The sequence below is a fragment of the Esox lucius genome, chromosome 16 (genome assembly GCF_011004845.1).
Source record: "Esox lucius isolate fEsoLuc1 chromosome 16, fEsoLuc1.pri, whole genome shotgun sequence".
NCBI lineage: Eukaryota > Metazoa > Chordata > Actinopteri > Esociformes > Esocidae > Esox > Esox lucius.
Window position 1 is genome coordinate 25,864,604 of NC_047584.1, and position 22,711 is coordinate 25,887,314.

The following is a 22,711-nucleotide window of genomic DNA, read 5'->3' on the forward strand; positions in this document are numbered from 1 at the left end:
TTCAGCCACACCCTTCGTAGACCCCAGGCTACAGATACTGTAACGCTGTATTTTTAGTTGGCTGTACCAAAAATCAGCAGACGAACTTAAACCTTTGACACTGCCTCCTCCATCCACCTGTGTGTATGTGTGTGATTTACAACTCCAGTGAACCAGGTTTCCAGCCATAAGGAGGGACAGATGGAGACAGAACGGAGGGCAATGTGTGTGTGTGTGTGTGTGTGTGAGACGTGTGATGGAGGTGAGCGTGTCCGGGATCCGCTGGAGTATGCGCCCTCTAATTACCAGACAGTGGGCGGCTATTATTCCAACGACCTTTGACCCCTACCTCAAGAGGAACCTGTCAGTTACATAAGGCTCACTGTTTACTGTAAATCTCAGCAACAGGAAAATACAATAACGATGACAGTTGCTCCTTTTCTTCTGACAGGGAAACAAATCCACACTCCAACCTCTTGTAAAATTGAGGATGTACCATTGAAAAGGGGACCACTGCACTCTCTCAGAGGTGCAGTTAGGGCATAAAACCTCATACACATAGATGTTTATTCAATGCATACTCAAGAGCACAGCAGTGGTGGGACGCAACCATCGTTGGTCAGCATGTACAGACCAGTCAACGCTGCACAGCACTTGTCTGTAGTGGCAGTACAATGTATGCCCTAGACTTGTCGTTCCCTCAAATCAAAACTCAGGCTTACATTTCTTTCACATTTTAACTCGAATCCGCTTCATTTTTTACCTTATAGGTGAGCCATCATCGCCCCCTAACCTCACCATCCTTCACCTAACCCATCTCCTCTCCACATTTCTATTTTTGTCAACCTTGCTCATACATCTGCTTTTACTGTACCTTTGACACTTATGTCATTTTCCCCATAAATTAGCCTCCCTCTCTTCCTCCCACAGAGTGAGAATGACTTATGTGTTTTTAGTGGCTCCCTGTCAGAACAAAGACAACGTCATCACTACAAAATGTCTCAGACTATAGACGAAGTGTGTTAAAGCCACCTCTTTTCCCCTGATCTCACTAATCATCCCTTTGACAACACATTCCCCACAATCCATCTGTGAGTTATGTCTCAATTAGAACTGTGGTGAAAGGCAAAATAACACACATTCATCAGTGGTGAAAGAAAGAACCTGTCAAAAGAAGGGTGCGACAAGTTTGAAATGCTGAACACAGAGGAATAACTCTAAGAAAAACATCATCTTTACATCTGAAAAGTTGACACGTTTTTGTAAAATTATTATCATTGCTTAGGCCTACCTGAATCTGGTTGAAACAAGGTCAATTTGGCAAAATAGAATTATCCTTAGAAAATAAATTTATTTCAGTATTTTCAACAATAGAAAGTGTTTGTACCATGTACAATTAAGTGGATACTTCATTTGGATCATTTGGATACTATCTATTTATTACATTACTAAACGCTTAGTGGTAACAAAATCACACTAATATTCTGGAAAAGAAAATGCCTAAAAAATATGTTAATGAGACAAAAACAAAACAATGCCAAACACCCTCCAGTGCCACTATAATCAGTAGGTGGGAATTAAAGTACCTTTTGGAGAAAAATGACATATTTACAGTACGTTTATCCAAAGTATATATTGAGAATTTACGGTATCATTTATCCGAATGCCTTAAATCAAGTAGAGTAGGCTGCAATTTGTATGTGAAAAGTAAAATAATGAATACAATACTTTCCTCTTTTTATATATGAAATACTACAGTATAAAACAACCCTTTTTACAGTTTAGGCCCAGTATCCTCAGAGCTTCTCATGTCGTTCACCCCGTCTGGCACGCAGACTGTTATACCCTCCAGATCTCTGGATAGGCAGACTTGGCAACCCAGACGAGATCTGCAGGACAGGAAACATCAAACGTAAGGACAAGGTCATTCATTATAATTTCCCCAAAGAGTAATGTGATCAAATCTATTCCCCTCCACCAACACCTGAGTTCTTTTGGGGTTAAGGCCCAGATTGTTCTCACATACTTACTTTTACTTATACTCTCACCTAAAGGATTATTAGGAACACCATACTAATACTGTGTTTGACCCCCTTTCGCCTTCAGAACTGCCTTAATTCTACATGGCATTGATTCAACAAGGTGCTGAAAGCATTTTTTAGAAATGTTGGCCCATATTGATTGGATAGCATCTTGCAGTTGATGGAGATTTGTGGGATGCACATCCAGGGCATGAAACTCCCGTTCCACCACATCCCAAAGATGCTCTATTGGGTTGAGATCTGGTGACTGTGGGGGCCATTTCAGTACAGTGAACTCATCGTCATGTTCAAGAAACCAATTTGAAATGATTTGAGCTTTGTGACATGGTGCATTATCCTGCTGGAAGTAGCCATCAGAGGATGGGTACATGGTGGTCATAAAGGGATGGACATGGTCAGAAACAATGCTCAGGTAGGCCGTGGCATTTAAATGATGCCCAATTGGCACTAAGGGGCCTAAAGTGTGCCAAGAAAACATCCCCCACACCATTACACCACCACCACCAGCCTGCACAGTGGTAACAAGGCATGATGGATCCATGTTCTCATTCTGTTTACGCCAAATTCTGACTCTACCATCTGAATGTCTCAACAGAAATCGAGACTCATCAGACCAGGCAACATTCTTCCAGTCTTCAACTGTCCAATTTTGGTGAGCTCGTGCAAATTGTAGCCTCTTTTTCCTATTTGTAGTGGAGATGAGTGGTACCCGGTGGGGTCTTCTGCTGTTGTAGCCCATCCGCCTCAAGGTTGTGTGTGTCGTGGCTTCACAAATGCTTTGCTGCATACCTCGGTTGTCATCATCATCATCATCATCTTCTTCCGCTTCATCCGGGGCCGGGTCGCGGGGGCAGCAGTCTAAGCAGGGATGCCCAGACTTCCCTCTCCCCAGACACTTCCTCCAGCTCTTCCGGGGGGACACCGAGGCGTTCCCAGGCCAGCCGGGAGACATAGTCCCTCCAGCGTGTCCTAGGTCTTCCCCGGGGTCTCCTCCCGGTGGGACGGGACCGGAACACCTTCCCTGGAAGGCGTTCCGGAGGCATCCGAAACAGATGCCCAAGCCACCTCAGCTGACCCCTCTCGATGTGGAGGAGCAGCGGCTCTACTCCGAGCTCCTCCCGGGTGACCGAGCTTCTCACCCTATCTCTAAGGGAACGCCCAGCCACCCTGCGGAGAAAGCTCATTTCGGCCGCCTGTATCCGGGATCTTGTCCTTTCGGTCATGACCCAAAGCTCATGACCATAGGTGAGAGTAGGAACGTAAATTGACCGGTAAATCGAGAGCTTCGCCTTGCGGCTCAGCTCTTTCTTCACCACGACAGACCGATACATCGACCGCATTACTGCAGAAGCTGCACCGATCCGTCTGTCAATCTCCCGTTCCATCCTTCCCTCACTCGTGAACAAGACCCCTAGATACTTAAACTCCTCCACTTGAGGCAGGCACTCTCCACCAACCTGAAGTGAGCAAGCCACCCTTTTCCGACTGAGGACCATGGCCTCAGATTTGGAGGTACTGATTCTCATCCCCACCGCTTCACACTCGGCTGCAAACCGTCCCAGCGCATGCTGAAGGTCCTGGTTTGAAGAGGCCAACACGACAACATCATCCGCAAAGAGCAGAGACGAAATCGTGTGGTCCCCAAACCTGACACCCTCCGGCCCCTGGCTGCGCCTAGAAATTCTGTCCATAAAAATTATGAACAGAACCGGTGACAAAGGGCAGCCCTGCCGGAGTCCAACATGCACTGGGAACAAGTCTGACTTACTGCCGGCAATGCGGACCAAGCTCCTGCTTCGGTCGTACAGGGACCTGACAGCCCTTAGCAAAGGACCCAGGACCCCATATTCCCGAAGCACTCTCCACAGGATGCCGCGAGGGACACAGTCGAATGCCTTCTCCAAATCCACAAAACACATATGGATTGGTTGGGCAAACTCCCATGAACCCTCCAACACCCCGTAGAGGGTATAGAGCTGGTCCAGTGTTCCACGGCCCGGACAAAAACCACACTGTTCCTCCTGAATCCGAGGTTCTACTATCGGCCGTATTCTCCTCTCCAGAACCCTGGCATAGACTTTCCCGGGGAGGCTGAGAAGTGTGATCCCCCTGTAGTTGGAACACACCCTCCGGTCCCCCTTCTTAAAAAGAGGGACCACCACCCCGGTCTGCCATCCCAAAGGCACTGTCCCCGACCGCCACGCGATGTTGCACAGGCGTGTCAACCAAGACAGCCCCACAACATCCAGAGACTTGAGGTACTCAGGGCGGATCTCATCCACCCCCGGTGCCTTGCCACCGAGGAGTTTCTTGACCACCTCAGTGACTTCAGCCCGGGTGATGGACGAGTCCACCTCTGAGCCCTCATCCTCTGCTTCCTCAATGGAAGATGTGACGGCGGGATTGAGGAGATCCTCGAAGTACTCCTTCCACCGCCCGACGACATCCCCAGTTGAGGTCAACAGCTGGCCACCTCTACTGTAAACAGCGTTGGTAGGGCACTGTTTCCCTCTCCTGAGGCGCCGGACGGTTTGCCAGAATCTCTTCGAGGCCAGCCGATAGTCCTTCTCCATGGCCTCACCGAACTCCTCCCAGGCCCGAGTTTTTGCCTCCACAACCACCCGGGCTGCAGTCCGCTTGGCCTGTCGGTACCCGTCAGCTGCCTCAGGAGTCCCACAAGCCAACCAGGCCTGATAGGACTCCTTCTTCAGCTTGACGGCATCCCTTACTTCCGGTGTCCACCACCGGGTTCGGGGATTGCCGCCTCGACAGGCACCGGAGACCTTACGTCCACAGCTCCGAACGGCCGCTTCGACAATGGCGGTGGAGAACATGGTCCACTCGGACTCAATATCTCCAGCCTCCCTCGGGATCCAGTCGAAGCTCTGTCGGAGGTGGGAGTTAAAGATCTCTCTGACAGGAGACTCGGCCAGACGTTCCCAGCAGACCCTTACAGTACGCTTGGGCCTGCCGAGTCTGTCCAGCTTCCTCCCCCGCCATCGGATCCAGCTCACCACCAGGTGGTGATCAGTTGACAGCTCCGCCCCTCTCTTCACCCGAGTGTCCAAGACATACGGCCGCAGGTCAGATGAAACGACAACAAAGTCGATCATCGACCTGCGGCCTAGGGTGTCCTGGTGCCATGTGCACTGATGGACACCCTTATGCTTGAACATGGTGTTCGTTATGGACAAACTGTGACTAGCACAGAAGTCCAATAACTGAACACCACTCGGGTTCAGATCAGGGCGGCCGTTCCTCCCAATCACACCCCTCCAGGTGTCACTGTCGTTGCCCACGTGGGCGTTGAAGTCCCCCAGTAGAACGATAGAGTCCCCAGTTGGAGCACTTTCCAGCACCCCTCCCAGAGACTCCAAGAAGGTCGGGTACTCTGCACTGCCGTTCGGCCCATAGGCACAAACAACAGTGAGAAACCTATCCCCGACCCGAAGGCGCAGGGAAACGACCCTCTCGTTCACCGGGGTAAACTCCAACACATGGCGGCAGAGCTGGGGAGCTATAAGCAAACCCACACCAGCCCGCCGCCTCTCACCATGGGCAACTCCAGAGTGGTGAAGAGTCCATCCTCTCTCAAGGAGTGTGGTTCCAGAGCCCAAGCCGTGCGTAGAGGTGATTCCGACTACCTCCAGTCGGAACCTCTCAACCTCACGCACTATCTCAGGCTCCTTCCCCGCCAGCGAGGTGACGTTCCACGTCCCTAGAGCTAGTTTCCGTGTCCAGGGATCGGGTTGCCTAGGCCCCTGCCTTCGACTGCCGCCTGATCCTCTACGCACCGACCCCTTATGGTCCCTCCTGTGGGTGGTGAGCCCACGGGAAGGCGGCCCCACATCGCTCCTTCGGGCTATGCCCGGCCGGGCCCCATGGGGAAAGGCCCGGCCACCAGGCGCTCGCGTGCGAGCCCCAACCCCGGGCCTGGCTCCAGGGTGGGGCCCCGGCTGCGCCATACCGGGCGCCATACCTCGGTTGTAACGAGTGGTTATTTCAGTCAAAGTTGCTCTTCTATCAGCTTGAATCAGTCGGCCCATTCTCCTCTGACCTCTAGCATCAACAAGGCATTTTCGCCCACAGGACTGCCGCATACTGGATGTTTTTCCCTTTTCACACCATTCTTTGTAAACCCTAGAAATGGTTGTGCGTGAAAACCCCAGTAACTGAGCAGACTGTGAAATACTCAGACCGGCCCGTCTGGCACCAACAACCATGCCACGCTCAAAATTGCTTAAATCACCTTTCTTTCCCATTCTGACATTCAGTTTTCAGGAGATTGTCTTGACCAGGACCACACCCCTAAATGCATTGAAGCAACTGCCATGTGATTGGTTGATTAGATAATTGCATTAATGAGAAATTGAACAGGTGTTCCTAATAATCCTTTAGGTGAGTGTATATATAGTATGTGAAGAGGTTAATGTAGCATATTTCACATGCTCAAATTGTGTTTGTGAAGTTGTAAGTGTATTTGATGTGCAGTTGATATGTACATGTTCTTTTGTGTAGTTGATGTGCACATGTTGTGTAGTTGATGTGTACATGTTGTTTGTTTAGTTGATGTGTACATGTTGTGTAGTTGATGTGTACATGTTTTGTTTGTGTAGTTGATGTGTACATGTTGTGTAGTTGGTGTCTACATGTTGTTTATTTGATGTGTAGTTGGTGTGTACATATTGTGTAGTCAATGTGTAGCTGATGTGTAGTTGATGTGTAGCTGATGTGTAGTTGAAGTGTAGCTATTGTGTCTGTGTCAGCAGGTATCCTTTGTCTGTTAAGTATGTGTGTGTGTGTGTGGACATGTATGGTAGACTCACGTGTCACTGAGGCCATAGGCCAGGTCTAGCAGGTCATTCTCCTCATCAGTGATGGGCCCCAGCTGGTCGTACACCTTCTGATCCAAGATGACATGACAGGTAGAGCAGGCAAGGGTGCCCTCGCACGCACCTGGCCAACACACACACACACACACCCACACACAGTTAAGACACAGCTTATGACAGTACTGTATTAATGTAGCTTGTGAACTTTGACCTAGTAAGATGTGCTACATCAACGTAAAGCAATAAAAGAATATCAGGTCTGGTTCAGCTTGAATCCCTAGACACCCTGGCGCTGTATCGGGGGGGTGGAGTAAGGGAGTAACTGATGGAGGGGTGGGTGGGGTATTCTGGCAAACCCCTCAGGCTCCACAATGGCTTCATTCTGAGTAACGGCCAGAGCTCAGACCTTATAATGCCTTATTATATTGGGGGTAATTTACTGCAACAGAATAATTCGCCCTAGAGGAACACTGATCAGCATGTGTGAGGTGAGACCTCCCCATTCAGTCCAGCTCCAATTAGTCCTGGCCCTTCTGCTGTTCCTGACAAGCAAGCCGGGCATCTCTACACAGCGCTCAGTGTTGATGCTTGTTGATGGTTACAAAAGCCCCTGCAAAGCCGTGAGCTCATCCTGGCTCAGAACTATCGGCATCATACTGTTCCTCAGCGACTGGGATTAATACATGGGTAAAAATCCCCCTTTGATAGGATACCAATCTGACGACATCCAAATCTAGTCTCTGCGACGAAGAGTAGAAACACAAGAGTTACAGGGGTTTGGATGACGAAGCTGGAAGGTGCCATGTCTAGGGGTCAGATGTTGGCCACCCTGGTGGGGTTTTCGATGTGACAAATGGATAGAGTCGCTCAGTTGTGACGGCGGAAGTCTGCCGACATTTCTGAACGATGTGCATTTGGGAACAATGAAAGAAGAGGATGCAGTAAAACCATTCTGTACTAGATTAAATATTGTACAAAACGAACGTACAGTATGTTACAATTTAAATACATTGCAATGCACAATTGCCAGCTTACTTTTGCTTTGACATGACTGAATAGTTTAGTTAATCTGACTGAACTTATTGGGGGAACTACAGGATTAAGACGTAATGCCTTCACCCTTCATCTTCTCTGTGAGAATGGTGAGAGGGCAGTGGATGTGGACGCAGCCCACCCACACTATGGACCTGGGTAGAAGCAGTCCATTACAATCCCATCAGCCTATCAAAAGCACATTCCATTCAGGACTTACCCCTTCTGCAAAGAGAGAGTACTCTGAATTTGGAGAATGTCTTCGGAGTGATGCATTTTTACGAGCCTTGGCCTCAAATGGTCCAAGAAGGAGTGTGAAAATAGATCCCCTCTCTCTTTCCCTCGCTCTTTTCCCTTTGCGCCTCTCGCACCATTCTGCAGCCGCATTCCACCCGCTAACAAGCTCTTTCCTGGAGCACCACCCAGGGTCTCGTTGGGCCTAACTACCCTCTTCAGGCCCTCCATCCATGTTGCTGATAACTTTGCCCCTAATTAGAGTGTGTTCTTTATTGGCCTGTGTGGCCAGAGCTGCTCGTACGACTTTATAGTGGCAGTGTGAGCCCTGCACGGTTTGACACACGGGGTGTCAGTTGAGTAGAAAACCAGCAACACCTTAATGGCTTTCGATGTCCGGTAGTTGAGTATTTCTGCAGCTGAGGTTCTACATACATAGGCAGTAGCCTGAAGGTAGCCCCTGTCCAACTTTCTCCCCCTTAACCATTAGTTCAACACAAGCCTTTGACTGCTGACATTTAGGTCCAGCGTGTGCAGCTTGACGTTCCTCCATGCCAGCAACAGGAGGATGGGGCCCTCACAGAAATGGACAGGGTAAACAAGTCAATCATGAGAAGAGGAGAATTAAGACAAGAAGAATGTACTTTTAGACACCCTCCTTGGAGGCCTGCAGGCCAGTTCTGTATGATCGCTTCTAGATTTGTCTTCTCTAAGTGATCTGTGAACACGCATTCGGTGATATCATTTGGCAGTGTGTCAGGGTGAAGGAATTTAGAGATAAATGAACGCTTGAGGAGCAACAGCGGCTCATCAGCGGTAAAGGGTTGGAATTTGCCACGTAAACTCCTGTTCACTTTTTCCTTCTATCTCATGTGTAGAAGCTCAGATTGAGATATCTACAGGTGCCGGTCATATAATTAGAATATCATTAAAAAGTTGATTAATGTCAGTAATTCCATTCAAAAAGTGAAACTTGTATATTATATTCATTCATTGCACACAGACTGATATATTTCAAATGTTTATTTCTTTTAATTGTGATGATTATAACTGACAACGATTGAAAATCCCAAATTCAGTAGCTCCGAAAAATTGAATATTACTTAAGATTGCTAGCTCCTTGAACTCTACCTGAGTAAGAGGATACCTGGACATGAATTGTGACTCATTTTCCAGGGACAGGGATGAGAATGATGGGGTTCCAAAAATATAATTTGTCTTTACAGAGATGAAAGCCATGTATCTGGCTACATTATTAGAGGAGCCAAGAGAAAGACCAATCTCTGTATCACGTAGAATTGTGAAACACTATGAAGAATCCTACAAGGGCAATTCAACTCTTATCCTGGATGAACCAAACCGGTCTGGTTTTTATCCCCTCTACCTTTTCAGGGACTGAATCAAAGCTGGGGACACCAGGTGGATTTCATTAACTACCAGGTGGATTTAATTAACTACCAGGTGGGTTTAATTAACTACCAGGTGGGTTTAATTAACTACCAGGTGGGTTTAATTAACTAACAGGTGGAAGCAAGAACTGCACAGATTTTGTCCGTCTGGAACCGATTGCAGAGTCAGGCCCATAACCCATCATAAGCAGCTCCATTAAGCCCCAGACTAATGTTTAATAAGGGAGGAACATAATTACAATAATCATGAAAAGTTAATTGTAAACAAGACATTGATCACAACAAATATGAAAAAAGGGATTTTGTTTAAAAAAAAGAACAATTGAATTACATTGAGACAATCACATAATGTCTACTGCAGCCACAGTGGATTGATGAGGCATTAGTTTGACTCTGAAAAACAACCAGCTCCTCGCTGATGCTGCACACCTCAATCATGCACTGAGGAGCCAAAACTTTATGACCACCTGCCTTGAGTAATATGCTGTTGGGCCTCCAGGTGCCGCCAAAACAGTGCCGACCCGTTCAGGCATGGACCCGCTGAGGCATCAATCAGATTGAGACCTGGGGAATTTGCAGACCAGGGCAAAGCCTTGAACTCTTCATCATGTTCCTCAAACCATTCCCGAGCAATGTGTGCAGTGTGGCAGGGCCCATTATCCTGCTGAATAAGGCCACTGCCATAAGGGAATACCATTGTCATGAAGGGGTGTACCTGGTCTGCAATGATGTTCAGGTAGGTGGCACGTGTCAAATTGACGTCCACACGAGTTCCCAGACCCAGCGTTTTCCAGCAGAACATTGCCCAGAGCATCACACTCCCTCCACCGGCTTGTCGTCTTCCCACAGGCCATCCTGGTGCCATCACTTCCCTGAGTAAACGGCGCACACGTACACAGCCGTCCATGTGATGTAAAAGAGAATGGGACTCATCGGACCAGGCGACTTCTTCCACTGCTCCAAGGTCCACTTCTGACGCTCGCGTGCCCATTGTGCTTTCGATGGTGGACAGGGGTCATTGTAGCTATCCAGTCGAAATACGGTCAGCCTTGACTGATGGTCTTATGTCTTTTATTCAGATTCTTTGCAGTGACCAACATATAGACCAATGTAAGAGCTAAACAGAAACTGAACAGGCAGACAACAAGATAATTAATTAGCTTAATGTCACTGTTAGCCCCGGAAAGTTATCAAGATCCATGAAATAGACTCATATTTACTTTAGACACAAATAATGGCAGTAAACATACCTTGTAGCCACTCTCGACTAGAGCTAAACTCCTTTTATTGTACTCTCCCCGTTCATTTTGACACTTGTTTCTCTCTTTCTTTCTAGGTTACCGTTTATGCGCCGTTTTTTCCTGTTCACTTCCGTTTCTTACGTGCCTAGTGACCTTTGAACTAAACTTCCATTTGAACAGGAAACATGAAATAACAACAATGCGTCACAGAGAAAACCGTAAACCCTTATTCTTTGTCACTTACAGTCATCATGGGCACTCATACGCAGCAGGGTGCAATGCATTGTGTGCTGTGACAGATTCCTCCAATAACCATCATTTATATTTTCTGTGACTTGTGCCACAGTAGACCTTCTGTCAGTTTGGACCCAACAAAGATAGCCTTTGTTGCCCTTGCAAATCGAAGGGCCTTGGATGCCCAACAACCTGTCGCCAGTTTGTGGTTTGTCCCTCCTCATAACCACTGTCAGTAGGTACTCACCACGGCTGACAGGGAGCACCCCACAAGCCTTGCTGTTTCAGAGATGCTCTGACCCAGTCATCTGGCCATAACAATTTGGCCCTTGTCATAGTCGTTCAAGTCTTTACCCCTGCCCATTTCTTCTGCATTTAACACGTTGACTGCGAGAACTGATTGTTCGCTTTCTATCTAATCTACCCAGACCTTGTGTGTCCTTGTTAGGAGATGATCAACGTTATTCGCTTCACCTGTGAGTGGTCATAATGTTTTGGCTCATCACTGTCTCTAATCACTGCACAGCCACAGTGGATTGGATGAGTATTCACTCCATTTGGGCTTATTCACTTTTGTTAAACAGAATGAATCTAAAGAAATTCAGAAAGAAAATGTATATGAGTCAACACATGTCAAAAAAATTGGTAGCGATTCCATCTGTGAATTGCATGAGGGTACGCCTCTAAAAGCTTACACACACAGTGCAATATTTCCCCAGTATTCTCTTCCAAATTCCTCAGGCTCTGTCAGGGATTTAGACAGCAAAGTCCTGCCAAAGATTTTAAAACTGATTTAAGTAAAAACTGTTACATTACTGTATTCTTGGTAAGTAATGTCAGTGCTGAATTGGCCATGTGTTGCTGGTTTTTATTCTGCTGATGGGTGAATCCCTGTAAGCCAGTTGTACAGCATCCCAGTTCTTTTAATCTGAAAAACTCCCCAGTCTCTGCACATGTCAAGCATACCCACATCGCGATGCATCCACCACCATGCTGGAAAATAGGCCGTCGGTTACTCTGTAGTTCATTCATTAGGACTTGTTAAAATCTTATGGCTTTGCATTTTGGCCAACATTTTTATAATTTTGACAGTGGTTCCTTCTTGAATATAGGACTCTTTGTTTTTTATCGCTTCAGAATATTTTTTCACTCTGTTATTAAGGACATTATTCTATTCTCTATAATGTGGTTGACACATTCTCAGTTTGCTTTCAGTCAGTCACACAAATGGGGTAGGAACTCTCACCTTAACACCATTACTATGCTGCTGATCAACCGAAACGGAGTTACTGTCAAAAGGCAAATCAGGTTGTAGATGTGGATGGCCCCTATGTGAGAGTCCTCTGAGAAGTACAGGTTCCAACTGACTATGTCCTCTGTGTGGCGATAAGCGTGACGATGACAGTGGAGGCGCAACTCCACCTCTGACTGACTGTGGCAGGTACCAGAATGACATAGGAAAAGCCTGTAGGGAAATGCCTTATCAAACTCCCACAACATTGGGATCACGCAGGCTTGTTTCGAGGATAGGAAGAAGAGTGTCACAAAAAGTCCTCATTGGCCCCAAAAACTCACAACAATCAGAGTTGTTATTGTTAAACAATTCCCATCTTTCTGAGAATTTCATGAAACCTCCCTGGTATTTATTGTTGAATCTGTACTTGCCTGAAAGACATTACAGATGTTGTATGTATGGCCGACAAAGAAAGAGGTAGTCATAAAAAAAAGCAACTTACTAAATGATTTTTTAAAGCCAAATTCGATTCCTGAACTAATCTTGGCTCTGCTAAATAATAGGCAACAATACTTGGCAACAATACTTGTTTTTTCACTTTGATATTATTGATTTACAGAATATATTATACTACAAAAAATGCACAATTACACCTATTTACATTGGGATATTGATTTAAGGGGTGAAAACATGTTCGAACATCTCAAAAGGCCAGAGAAATGGCAGATAGCCATTCATAGCTCAAGCCAATGTTGACAGAACAAAACGCACAGAAAACGTAGACGCGCCAGTTCGAAGGGGCTCGAAGAGTTGAATTTTTGGCCAAGGCAAATAGAGGAAGGAAATATAAAAACAAGCGCTAGTATATAAATCTGGGCCAATAAAAAGTTTTGTTGGACCTGCCAGGAAGTGCGGAACCAGGTAAGTTGAAAGAAAACCATGTGATCTGCCAACATGAGCTTCACCTCAGTCAACTTATTAAGTGTGAATAGACGTATATATCTTTTCCCCCACTGGGACCAGTCTGGCCTTGCCTTGTTGGAGCAACTCACATCAGGCTTGAAAGAGTTACAGACCTGGACAAGCGTCCTCCAAAGCAGATCTCTCCAAGCCATTCGGTTTCCTATCAAATTCCTCAAATCAATGAAGCAGCTGCACTGGGATGTGTGAATACAATTTGAAAAACACCAATGTTCACCCTGGGTTGAATATACTCTGTAAAGAGTATTAGTTACACAATGCACTGAATTTCACATTGGCTAAAAAAGCAGAGTTAGCCGTTCAAACACAGACACTGTCATAGATTAACTAAGAATTTGAGAAATGCATTTTTCCACATAAGAAATACATAATTTCACAAATGTGTACAAATACCAAGCATGCCTAACCTGAGAACTGTGTAAATGGAATGTGAAAATCAGGACAGTTAAGTGTCTCTTTTGTAAATATTTGTCATTCACCAGACAAATGAAACAAATATATATGTATATTAACTTATCAGACTACCTTTTCCAGTAAGACTGCTTGGAACACAGAGCTGAGCCATCCCTTTAACTGTTCATGTCTTGGGTTTTAAAGTCGTTAATGTTAAACATTATGCTATAGGTGTCTGAGTGAGAGAATAAGAAATATAAAAGAGCAGCCTCAACCAGTGGTTGTCTCGCTCTCTCTTGACAGGGGGATTCTGAGTCCTGACATCTGCAGGGGAAGACAGAACACATGGTAAGTTTCTCCCCCCGTTTCTATTTTTGCCACTGAGTTCTTCCAGGGATCCAGATTTTATCATGTCAATGCCTAAATAGGACAGATGTGCAGGGGAAAAGAACAGAAGAGAGAGGCAGAGAAAGGGACAGAGCAAGAAAAAAAGCCTTGAATATATCAGAGGTGACTGTTGCTGACGGAGGGTTGTTCACCTCCTCCTTTTCTCTCTCTCTCTCACACCCTGGACAGACCATTTGATGTAGACCATCCATATAAAAAAAATTGTGAAAACATTTAGTGTGGAGACATTTAGTATGGAGACAGAAAGTTTGAAGACATTTAGTGTGGAGACAGTAAGTTTGAAGACATTTAGTGTGGAGACAGTAAGTTTGAAGACATTTAGTGTGGAGACAGTAAGTTTGAAGACATTTAGTGTGGAGACATTTAGTGTGGAGACAGTAAGTTTGAAGACATTTCGTGTGGAGACCAAATCAAACATGAAGACAGCACCAATGGCAGCATGTTAGAGTGCCACTTGGTGAAATCTTGACAATCTGACTGCACGCCCAAATATGGAATTAATCAAATGACATCTCACTTCCTCCTTTTGTTTATTCTCATTCGAAAACACAGCATCTCAATTATGAACCCAAGCTGCCAATTGCTAGGATGCCCCATCGGAGCATACACCATATACATCTCAAAACCAGGACTCTGCAAGATCCCGCAGAGCACTTTACCACAGAACGCCACACTTACCAAAGCCATCCAGATCTAGGTTTTGGTTGACCACCAGGTCTAGAAGGCTGTCGCCCGTGGAACCTGAAGTGGTGATCTTTTCTCTGTTACGATTAATGAAATGAATTGTCACCTTCTCCTGCGACCTAAAGTAGAAGAGTAAAAGGGGTGTCATTTACATGTATTTAGGTGTCTGGAAGGAGTTACACTTCAGCTAAGTCAAGAGTAACGCCATACATATCCTTCACGTTATAATGCCACCCAGACATACACTGATCAGCCGTAACATTATGACCACCTGCCTAATATTGTGTAGCCATCACGACCCAGTCGTCTAGCCGTCACAATTTGGCCCTTGTCAAAGTCACTCAGATCCTTACGCTTGCCCATTATTCCTGCTTGATTGTTCACTTGCTGCCTAACATATCCCAACCACTGACAGGTACCATGATACCAAGATTATCAGTGTTATTCACTTCACCTGTCAGTGGTCATGATGTTATGGCTGATGGGTGTATGTTATTCACTTCTTTTTCACTTTCCTAGAAATACAAAAACAAAGTTTAAATGCTATGTAGCTTTTTAGTGGATGGTGGTCAAACCAGGATGCTGGTTTCGGTGCTGATTGATTAAAATCTTAAAAATAGTGACAGGACAATAGGATCCTCTTAGACACTAGGTCACCTGAGGAAAGCAACACTATCTGATGAATATCCAATGCTGTAGTCATTTGGTTGGCCGAGCACAGCACCCAAACACTATCCACACAACCATTTACCACGGCAGACAGTGCGCTGTTCTTTACAGCGGGCCAAAGAGGGGTCAACACGTTTTCTGTTTCCACTCACTGAATCACTGCCAATGGGTTACACAGCGGTCAGACCGAAAGTTTAATAACGGTCATGATAATTATCAGTCAGCTGTCTTCCAGCCTTCATAGTAACCAGACAACATGACTCAGTGTTCAGGCCAAAGTGTTTTCACTGTTGACACTGACAATGTAGTAACACGGATTCAAATCACATCAAATTAGATTCTTACTTACTTAGTAAGCCACAAGTAAAGGACTAACATTCAAATGCCAATCTACAGGCACTATCCCAAAAGACAGAAAGGTGAGAGAGAGATCGAAGCAGATATAAAAAGAAAAGAAAATAACCACACATGGGATTAAGCGATACAAATAACAGTAATTTGTCTGCATACAGGCAGAACCAGTACTGAGTCAACAGGCAGGGATGGACATGCGCACGTGCATGCGTGTGTGCACATTATCAGTAGTAAATGGACAGATAAAAGCGGGGTTAACACAGACAGCCGGGTAGCCATTTGATGAACATCTGGTGGTGGTTGTTTAACAGTCTCATGGCTTCGGAGTAGAAAGTGTGCAGGGTCCTGTCAGATACAGACGAGGCATCAGTCCCACATGCCATGCAGCATTACGAAATATGAAAGAGTATTATGTGGCTTGTGAGGCTCGGGGTGTTGAGTATTTTTTAAGGCCTAATACTGACACCGCCTGGTGTAGACCAGAGGTCATGGGTCGCAGGGAGCTATGGCCTTCGAGAGTAGGAAGCACAGTGGTTTATGGTGATGAATGGGCGCCCTCTTGTGTCTATACGTGATATGACGATATTGTTGATATAGCGCAGGGGTACTGAACTCTTTCTCTAGAGCCTGCTGGTTTTCCGTTCTATCTCATCATTAATTGCACACACCTGGTGTCTCAGGTCTTGATAAGTTCCTCATGCGTGGGAAAAAACAGAATAGAACTGGCTTTAAAGTCCAGAGGAATTTGAGCACTATAGAGTCTCCATGCCTTCACACTGAAGTCTGCACTTACACTCTCTATGGCACAAACAGAACTCCAGTGCTCTTTTGATCACTCCTTGACTTCCTACTTATGATCTAGGAATATAGTAACGGAGTTGCTTGATTGACTTTGTCCCTTTCCAAGGCTTCTGAACCCAAGAATCATCACCCTTCTGGAAGTATTCATTTGTAGCTTTGTATTCAAGCTCGTCTTTTTATAGATAACAATAATTAGAGGACATTGGAGCTGGTGTTCACAGACTAATGGTGATTGCTGTTTTAATGTCCCAACCCCAAAAAAGCATCTGTGCACAAACACATTCTGTTTTGGCAAAGTTCTTGTTACTGAAAGACTGATCTGAAACATGCATGACATTGTATTGGTCTGCATTAACTGTTGATGTATAGTATACATAAATATATCCGCCTCCTTTAAGTATAGTATGTTTAGCTTCCTTTGGTATGTTTATTCATTTTCCAATTTCCGTCATTCATTTAGAACGATATGTTACACATTTTGCCTCACATACTGTATGATATGTTATGAACTTGCAAAACATATGAAGCTAATACAATGATTTACTTTAGCTAGCTATCTGGCTTGACTAACCCTGTAACCCAAGCGCACTTTGTCAGCTCCTGTGGCAGAAAATGACTAAAACTGTACGCACTCCGGTATCGGCCAGTGAAATTCCTTTGGGTGGAGACGGATGAAGTTTCTGTTTTTTTGATGACCACTGGGCGCCGGATCGCATTAAGGAGACGTTCCGTTGGCTCCTAGACTCTATTACATGTTTAGATTAAACAACGATGATTTGCAGACGAGTTACAACATTATTTACTAAGGATTGCATATCTGCATTCTGCACTGCAGAAACAATAAACAGCATGGAGAGCGCATGTCTGTGCTTCTGATGCACTGTAAAACAGGGAAACATCCAGTCAAAAAATTTAAAAAACAGCATGCAATGTAATAATTAGGATTGGTGAGATGTCAGCTATTTGAATGTGCATTTCCCTATCTACTACAACTCTATCCCACTGTTTCGGCTTTACATTGGAGAGCTGCAATTTTGTCAGTACTCTGCCGTTGTTTTTAAGCATTTTAAGTGAAGAATATTTTTTTTGTTTGTTTCTGCTTGCAGTGCAGCTTTTGTGGTTCGGGACCCACAAGACTCAATTAATGAATTTGGATGATGCTGCTAATTCCATGATGGGGCAGAGGTGAATAATGGTTGCTTGTTGTGAAAAATGACTCCATGTGCCTTTCAGAACAACTCAGGGTAAGCGGAATTTCACCCAAATGTGAATCTAGCTGGAACTATCCCTTTAACAATTCTGTGGTCCAGTATGTTTCGTTTTTCTACCCTTTAACTTGTTCCTACAAATGTGTAGAAAGTCATCGTAAGTTCAACATAACCATAAATTATAGTACTACTATAGTAGGCTAAATAGCTTATAGGGTAGTTTGTCTTGGTACAAATAATTTTTTTTAGTTAAGAAATGTCCCCAAATAATGACATCTATGACGAGAGACGTTTCTGCCCTAACCACACTTCTCCAACCAGAAGCGAAACGAGATTGCGTTAAAAGAACAGGCTACATGCATTTCGATATGAACAAGACGGATAGGCCGAGATCGGCAGCCACTATACCTTTTGACCAGTATAGCACCAGAACCGAAAGAAGTGCAGGACTGAGACGTACAGTGGCCTAACTTTAGTAAAATGTTCAAAGATGTAGCCTTGAAAATATGAAGAAATGTAGCCAATATAGCCGAATGTATCGTGACCCTAGCAACGCCACTGCGTACGGTTAAAGTCTAAACATTTACATGGCTCTTGTAGTGTCCAGTGCTAGCCTAAATCATTAGCTTTTACAGACATGACACTTTCCTACCTCAGTGGCTGTGCACCGGTGCTGAGTGGTACCTTATTTCCGCCATACGAATGGGGCAGGAATGGTGTTATAAAAATCTTAGACCGTGCGTGAAACGTAACCGCACTTTTCCTTCGATACCGTAGCAAACGGTGCGATTGAGTAAAAAACTGTTTTAACACAGACGTAACCGACATGTTACCACGACCTCGAAAATATACCCAATACCCAAGCAGTTGTGGCAAAATAATGAATAGGTTCAGAACGTGTGTGCACCCAGTTCAGAGCGAATCGTTATCACCGTAAAACCTTTACCCCACTTAATTGCTGCACTTAAGAGGATTTCTCCCTCCCTCTAGTTGCTCAATAGGGCAATAGGGAAAGAGGGAACAAATAAATTACTCATCAATGGAACTAAGTAGGCTACCATGTAATTTCCTAACTTGTTCCCTTCGATTAAATGAAACGAAATTGGAATGGAAAATTAAGACATTGGGGTATTTATATGTAAAAACTTGGTGGTGCATAAACCATTTAAAAATATAGGATACATACCAGTAAAGCTACAAAACGCCCTCTTGCTACTGATGTGTTTATTTAACACAAAACACTTTTACCGACAGAGCGGCTTGCATCTACCAGGTGTTGGAGTACACGTACTGGAGAGGGAGACCTTGTGTAATTGCTTTCGTTCTCTCACACATTTTTACCACACAAAAATATCCCTGTCACATTTCCAAACCTAAATTAGGAAAGCTCAGAACCAATGTGCCTACAGGGCCATATGCAAACAGCAATGAGATCACCACTGAAGGCTCAACGAAGTGGAAATACAACTTTTTAGGGATACAGATCCATTCTATGACAACAACCTTAATAGATAAGCATGGACACGCTGACACTCGTCACCATCTATATCAATCGATCCAGCACAAATATTTGACCAATGCACGGACCAGCACCACAAAGGCAGGATGATAAAATATGCTATCTCTCTCCAAGGCTGAGGGCTCACTTGAAGAGAAAGGTGGCACGGTGGTTCTTCCTCTGTGCATACTTTTCGATGACTTTGAGAATTAAGTCATGTAGCTGCTGAATCAGCTGGCTTTCGATGGACAACATGGCCAATGCGTTGAGTCGCGGCTGTCCCATGGTATTGCGAGTGAAGGTTTTTACCCTCTTCAAGGTGGAAAAGTTCCTCTCTGACTCGGATGTGGTCATAGGTGTTGTTATGATAATTTTCAGCAGAGTGACGGTCTCCGCAAAAGCCTCCTCTAGGTTGTTCTCATGGATGGATCTTAACAGAGACAGGGCCGTCTTACCAGTGTGAAACTCTGTGTGGCGGTACAGAGTGGTCAGCTCAGGCTTCAACTTTTCCTCATTTTCTAGAGGCCATAGTTTCACCCCACAGTCAAGCTCATATGTAAGGAATGACAGGACCAATTGTGGGAATAGCGAGCTGTCAACCAGCTTGGCAGAAATCAGGTGATCACTTTGTGAAAACCTCTGCTCCACCTGGGAGATGACTATGTCGCATGCCTCCTTCATCACCGGCGCTGTGTTGGTTACTCGTCGGCCTGGCTTGTCTGTTCCATCGTGAAAGGTGGCATCCCATTCATCAGTTTGCTTCCGCATATTCTGGACATTCTCCTTGAAACGGGTGAGCGCACTGCTAGTCGCAGATGCTCCGTTTTCGCAGAGTGTTGTATAAAACATTATGCCTGATGCCTCACTTGTGGTGGCCTCATCCCATCCTGGTTGTGTGCGTATGTCCTCCATACACAGGAGCAGCGCAGCGCGGTTTTCCCAAACTGCATTGACAGTTCTACTTTTAAAGTTCCATTATACAGCGGGTGGCCTTGGAATGTGTGGTTGTGTTGCCTCAGAAAGTGCCGTTTTGGAGCGCCAGAGAAAAAGGTTGCAAAAAAACACATTCAGGATGCTCATCCTTGCTGAACAAAGTTGCTGCATTGTCTTTTTAATCGATAAATAGGCCAACTGAACAAAACCCGTCACTAAACCCTCACTTGACTTGACTGAAGACATGTTCAGCTCATAGTACCTTGATTTTGTTTTAATAAAAACATTAACGTCAGGTAAATAGGCAGAGTAAAATTGGACGTTAACATTAGACTGGATAGAAGTATTGGACTGGAAGGATCAGTTCACCCTCTTCTAATACAGTAGATGGAAACAGCTAAACGGAACAAAGAGCCTAGACTGGAAAAATTATGATGGAAGTAGGACTTATACTAAAGGACATGTTTGTAGAGATTTATGTCATCCATGGTTCAGATCTGGTAACTTTAGCAGATGGTAAGCAATTAAGCCAGATAATGGAGTTGATTTCTGGTCATTTGGATATGTATTTTTTTTAAACATGTTCAAACGCCCCACATTACTTCCATTAACATCCAAATAAAAAAAAATGTTTCATCCTTTATATACAACAGATGGAGAAAAGGGTGAGAGGTGGCAGAGGAAAAGACGTTAATGAACTCTCAGGGACAGATTAGAGCTTGAATAATCCTGTTCACCACGCCCCATGTGCCAATACTGGTAAAAGACGGGAGGCTTTACACTCACCTAAATCTGACCTGTATAAAAGACACCTTAATGTATTTGTCATTATACTTACTCAAGCTATGAAGATGTATAGTTATATGTATTATTTTGTATCTATTTATAGTGTACTTCGTGCACTAAATAGTACTTAAACAACATTAGTATACTTATAATGCATGATTGGAAATAGCATTTTAGTACACTGAAGACGTATTTCTAATGCATTTCAAATGTACAACGTATTTTAACTTGATCAGAGTATATTCAAATTGCACTAAAACGCTAGTAATGCAGGTCTTTCTTTATATTGATATTGTCATAAATGGCCATTAGATGGCGATAGTGCACTATAGTTGATATTGGGATTTACATTGACGTATAAGTAGCTATTGATGTCAAGCTAAACTGAGATGTTAAATGAGTCAGAAATAGACTTGAGTCACCACGTAAGGCAGTGTTAATTTACTGTAAAGCTACCACATTAGTACACTGGTCATGTAAGGCCCATCGATACAGAATGGGGCCATTTACGATGTGGTTCCATTTACGGGAAAGTCAGAGTAACGTTGACAATGGGTGGCCTACATGTGGGAAGTGTGTGGTTATAGGAAGAGAGAGACAATTGGGACTGGCAAGTGCATTGCGTAATGTTGGTTGTCTTATCAGGAGGGCACGAGGGCAGCTTTCTTGACTAAAGCTTTACAGAGAAGACAGATTTAGGTACCACATGTGTCACAATTTGTTGCACATGAGCTCATCATTAGGACGTTGGTAAACATTGTCACGTTTCTTTATTCAAGCATTGGCGGTACAACTGTACCTACCTAGGTGTAATGTCTCTTTAATATCATCCTCCAAAGAAGCCCTTGGCAGTCAGTCATGTAGCTCTGGAACTGTCAAGCTTGTGCGCTAAACTGTATGTGGATGGCCATCTTCAGTAACACGCTGAATTAAATTAATTATTGACCGAAAAAATATATTCAAACAACAAAACCTTGAAATAATATAATGAAATCAACGCTTTACCTGTAGTCTATAAACGCGTTATGCATTGTAAGTGTTTTTGGTCGCTATAAGTACTTGACTTGGGCCAGAACGGTCCGGAACTGCGTTCCAGTACTTCTAATTTTGGCCAAACTGCGTTCCGGTTGCTTTTTTTAGGCGAGCCTTAAATATATTTTCATGAACATAGTCTAATGTGCGATTTTTCAGTTCCTGCACTCATTTTATAGCAGTCAAGTGCTAGGCGATATATAGAAAGCTATTTTTTGCTGTAAAACAGTTTGCCAGAATTGAACCCATACTGCTATTTCTTATTAGGGGCTATCTTCAGGCGATTGAAGTTGACTCTTATCACATTTACGTTGTTTGTGTGTGTGTGTTTTCCACTTTCATACAGTTAGGAGCGTGTCTGAATTTCGCGGCACACGTACGCTCTTCAGCAGTTCCGACAAAATTAACAAATAGGTCTGACGGCCATATGACTGACTGCACCTTCTCTTCCCTGGCGGTGAAACGGTGTCAGTCGCATATACACCCCCTTGCATACCGCGGCTGGGAAATAACGGTGTCTAACGGAAAACCGGTCTATTTTGGTAGCGTTTGAGATATAAAATACGTCGTGGGGCCGGGGAAGACAGCTTTTCTGAAAGAAGTCCATACACTGAGGTGAGTTTTTAACGGTGTATTTCTTCGCCGGTATAGCTACGGTATAACTGCCAGAATACATATTTGCTCTTTAGCTTATTAACAGTTTTTGTAATAGTTACGCTGACTTATA

The 22,711-nt window shown here is 44.6% G+C and overlaps 2 protein-coding genes across 4 annotated transcripts in view; one reads left to right on the top strand and one right to left on the bottom strand.

The window, feature by feature from the left end:
* Positions 1-1,321: 1,321 nt before the first annotated feature.
* On the bottom strand, positions 1,322-18,676 carry fdx1 (ferredoxin 1). 2 transcript variants are annotated; one of them, XM_010880313.3, is made up of 4 exons: positions 18,388-18,676; positions 14,698-14,822; positions 6,848-6,977; positions 1,322-1,868 (listed from the first exon to the last, which is right to left on the bottom strand). In XM_010880313.3, the coding sequence occupies exons 1-4, from the start codon at positions 18,561-18,563 to the stop codon at positions 1,754-1,756; spliced, it is 546 nt and encodes a 181-aa protein (XP_010878615.2). In that variant the 5' UTR covers positions 18,564-18,676; the 3' UTR covers positions 1,322-1,753. The 2 variants fall into 2 exon arrangements, with proteins under 2 accessions (XP_010878615.2, XP_034153535.1); XM_034297644.1 differs by lacking the exon at positions 18,388-18,676 and adding an exon at positions 13,744-13,935 and having other exon boundaries at positions 14,698-14,779.
* Positions 18,677-22,357: 3,681 nt separating this feature from the next.
* Positions 22,358-22,711, top strand: part of LOC105016448 (radixin) — a 32,053-nt gene continuing 31,699 nt past the window's right edge. Inside the window, exon 1 of one of the 2 annotated variants that reach the window (XM_029113665.2) lies at positions 22,358-22,599. The gene's annotated coding sequence lies outside the window, so the exon portion shown is untranslated. The remainder of the gene's footprint in view (positions 22,600-22,711) is intronic. The other variant, XM_029113664.2, reaches the window with a different exon arrangement.

What these genes read in the sequence shown, in the direction of transcription:
- fdx1 (XM_010880313.3), bottom strand. Translation starts at nt 18,563, where the DNA reads ATGTCGGTTACGTCTGTGTTAAAACAGTTTTTTACTCAATCGCACCGT. An exon ending in ACCGGTGCACAGCCACTGAG is followed by an intron (nt 14,823 to 18,387) that starts GTAGGAAAGTGT and finishes CTTCTACTTTAG; the next exon opens with GTCGCAGGAGAAGGTGACAA. An exon ending in CCTAGATCTGGATGGCTTTG is followed by an intron (nt 6,978 to 14,697) that starts GTAAGTGTGGCG and finishes TGTGTTGGCCAG; the next exon opens with GTGCGTGCGAGGGCACCCTT.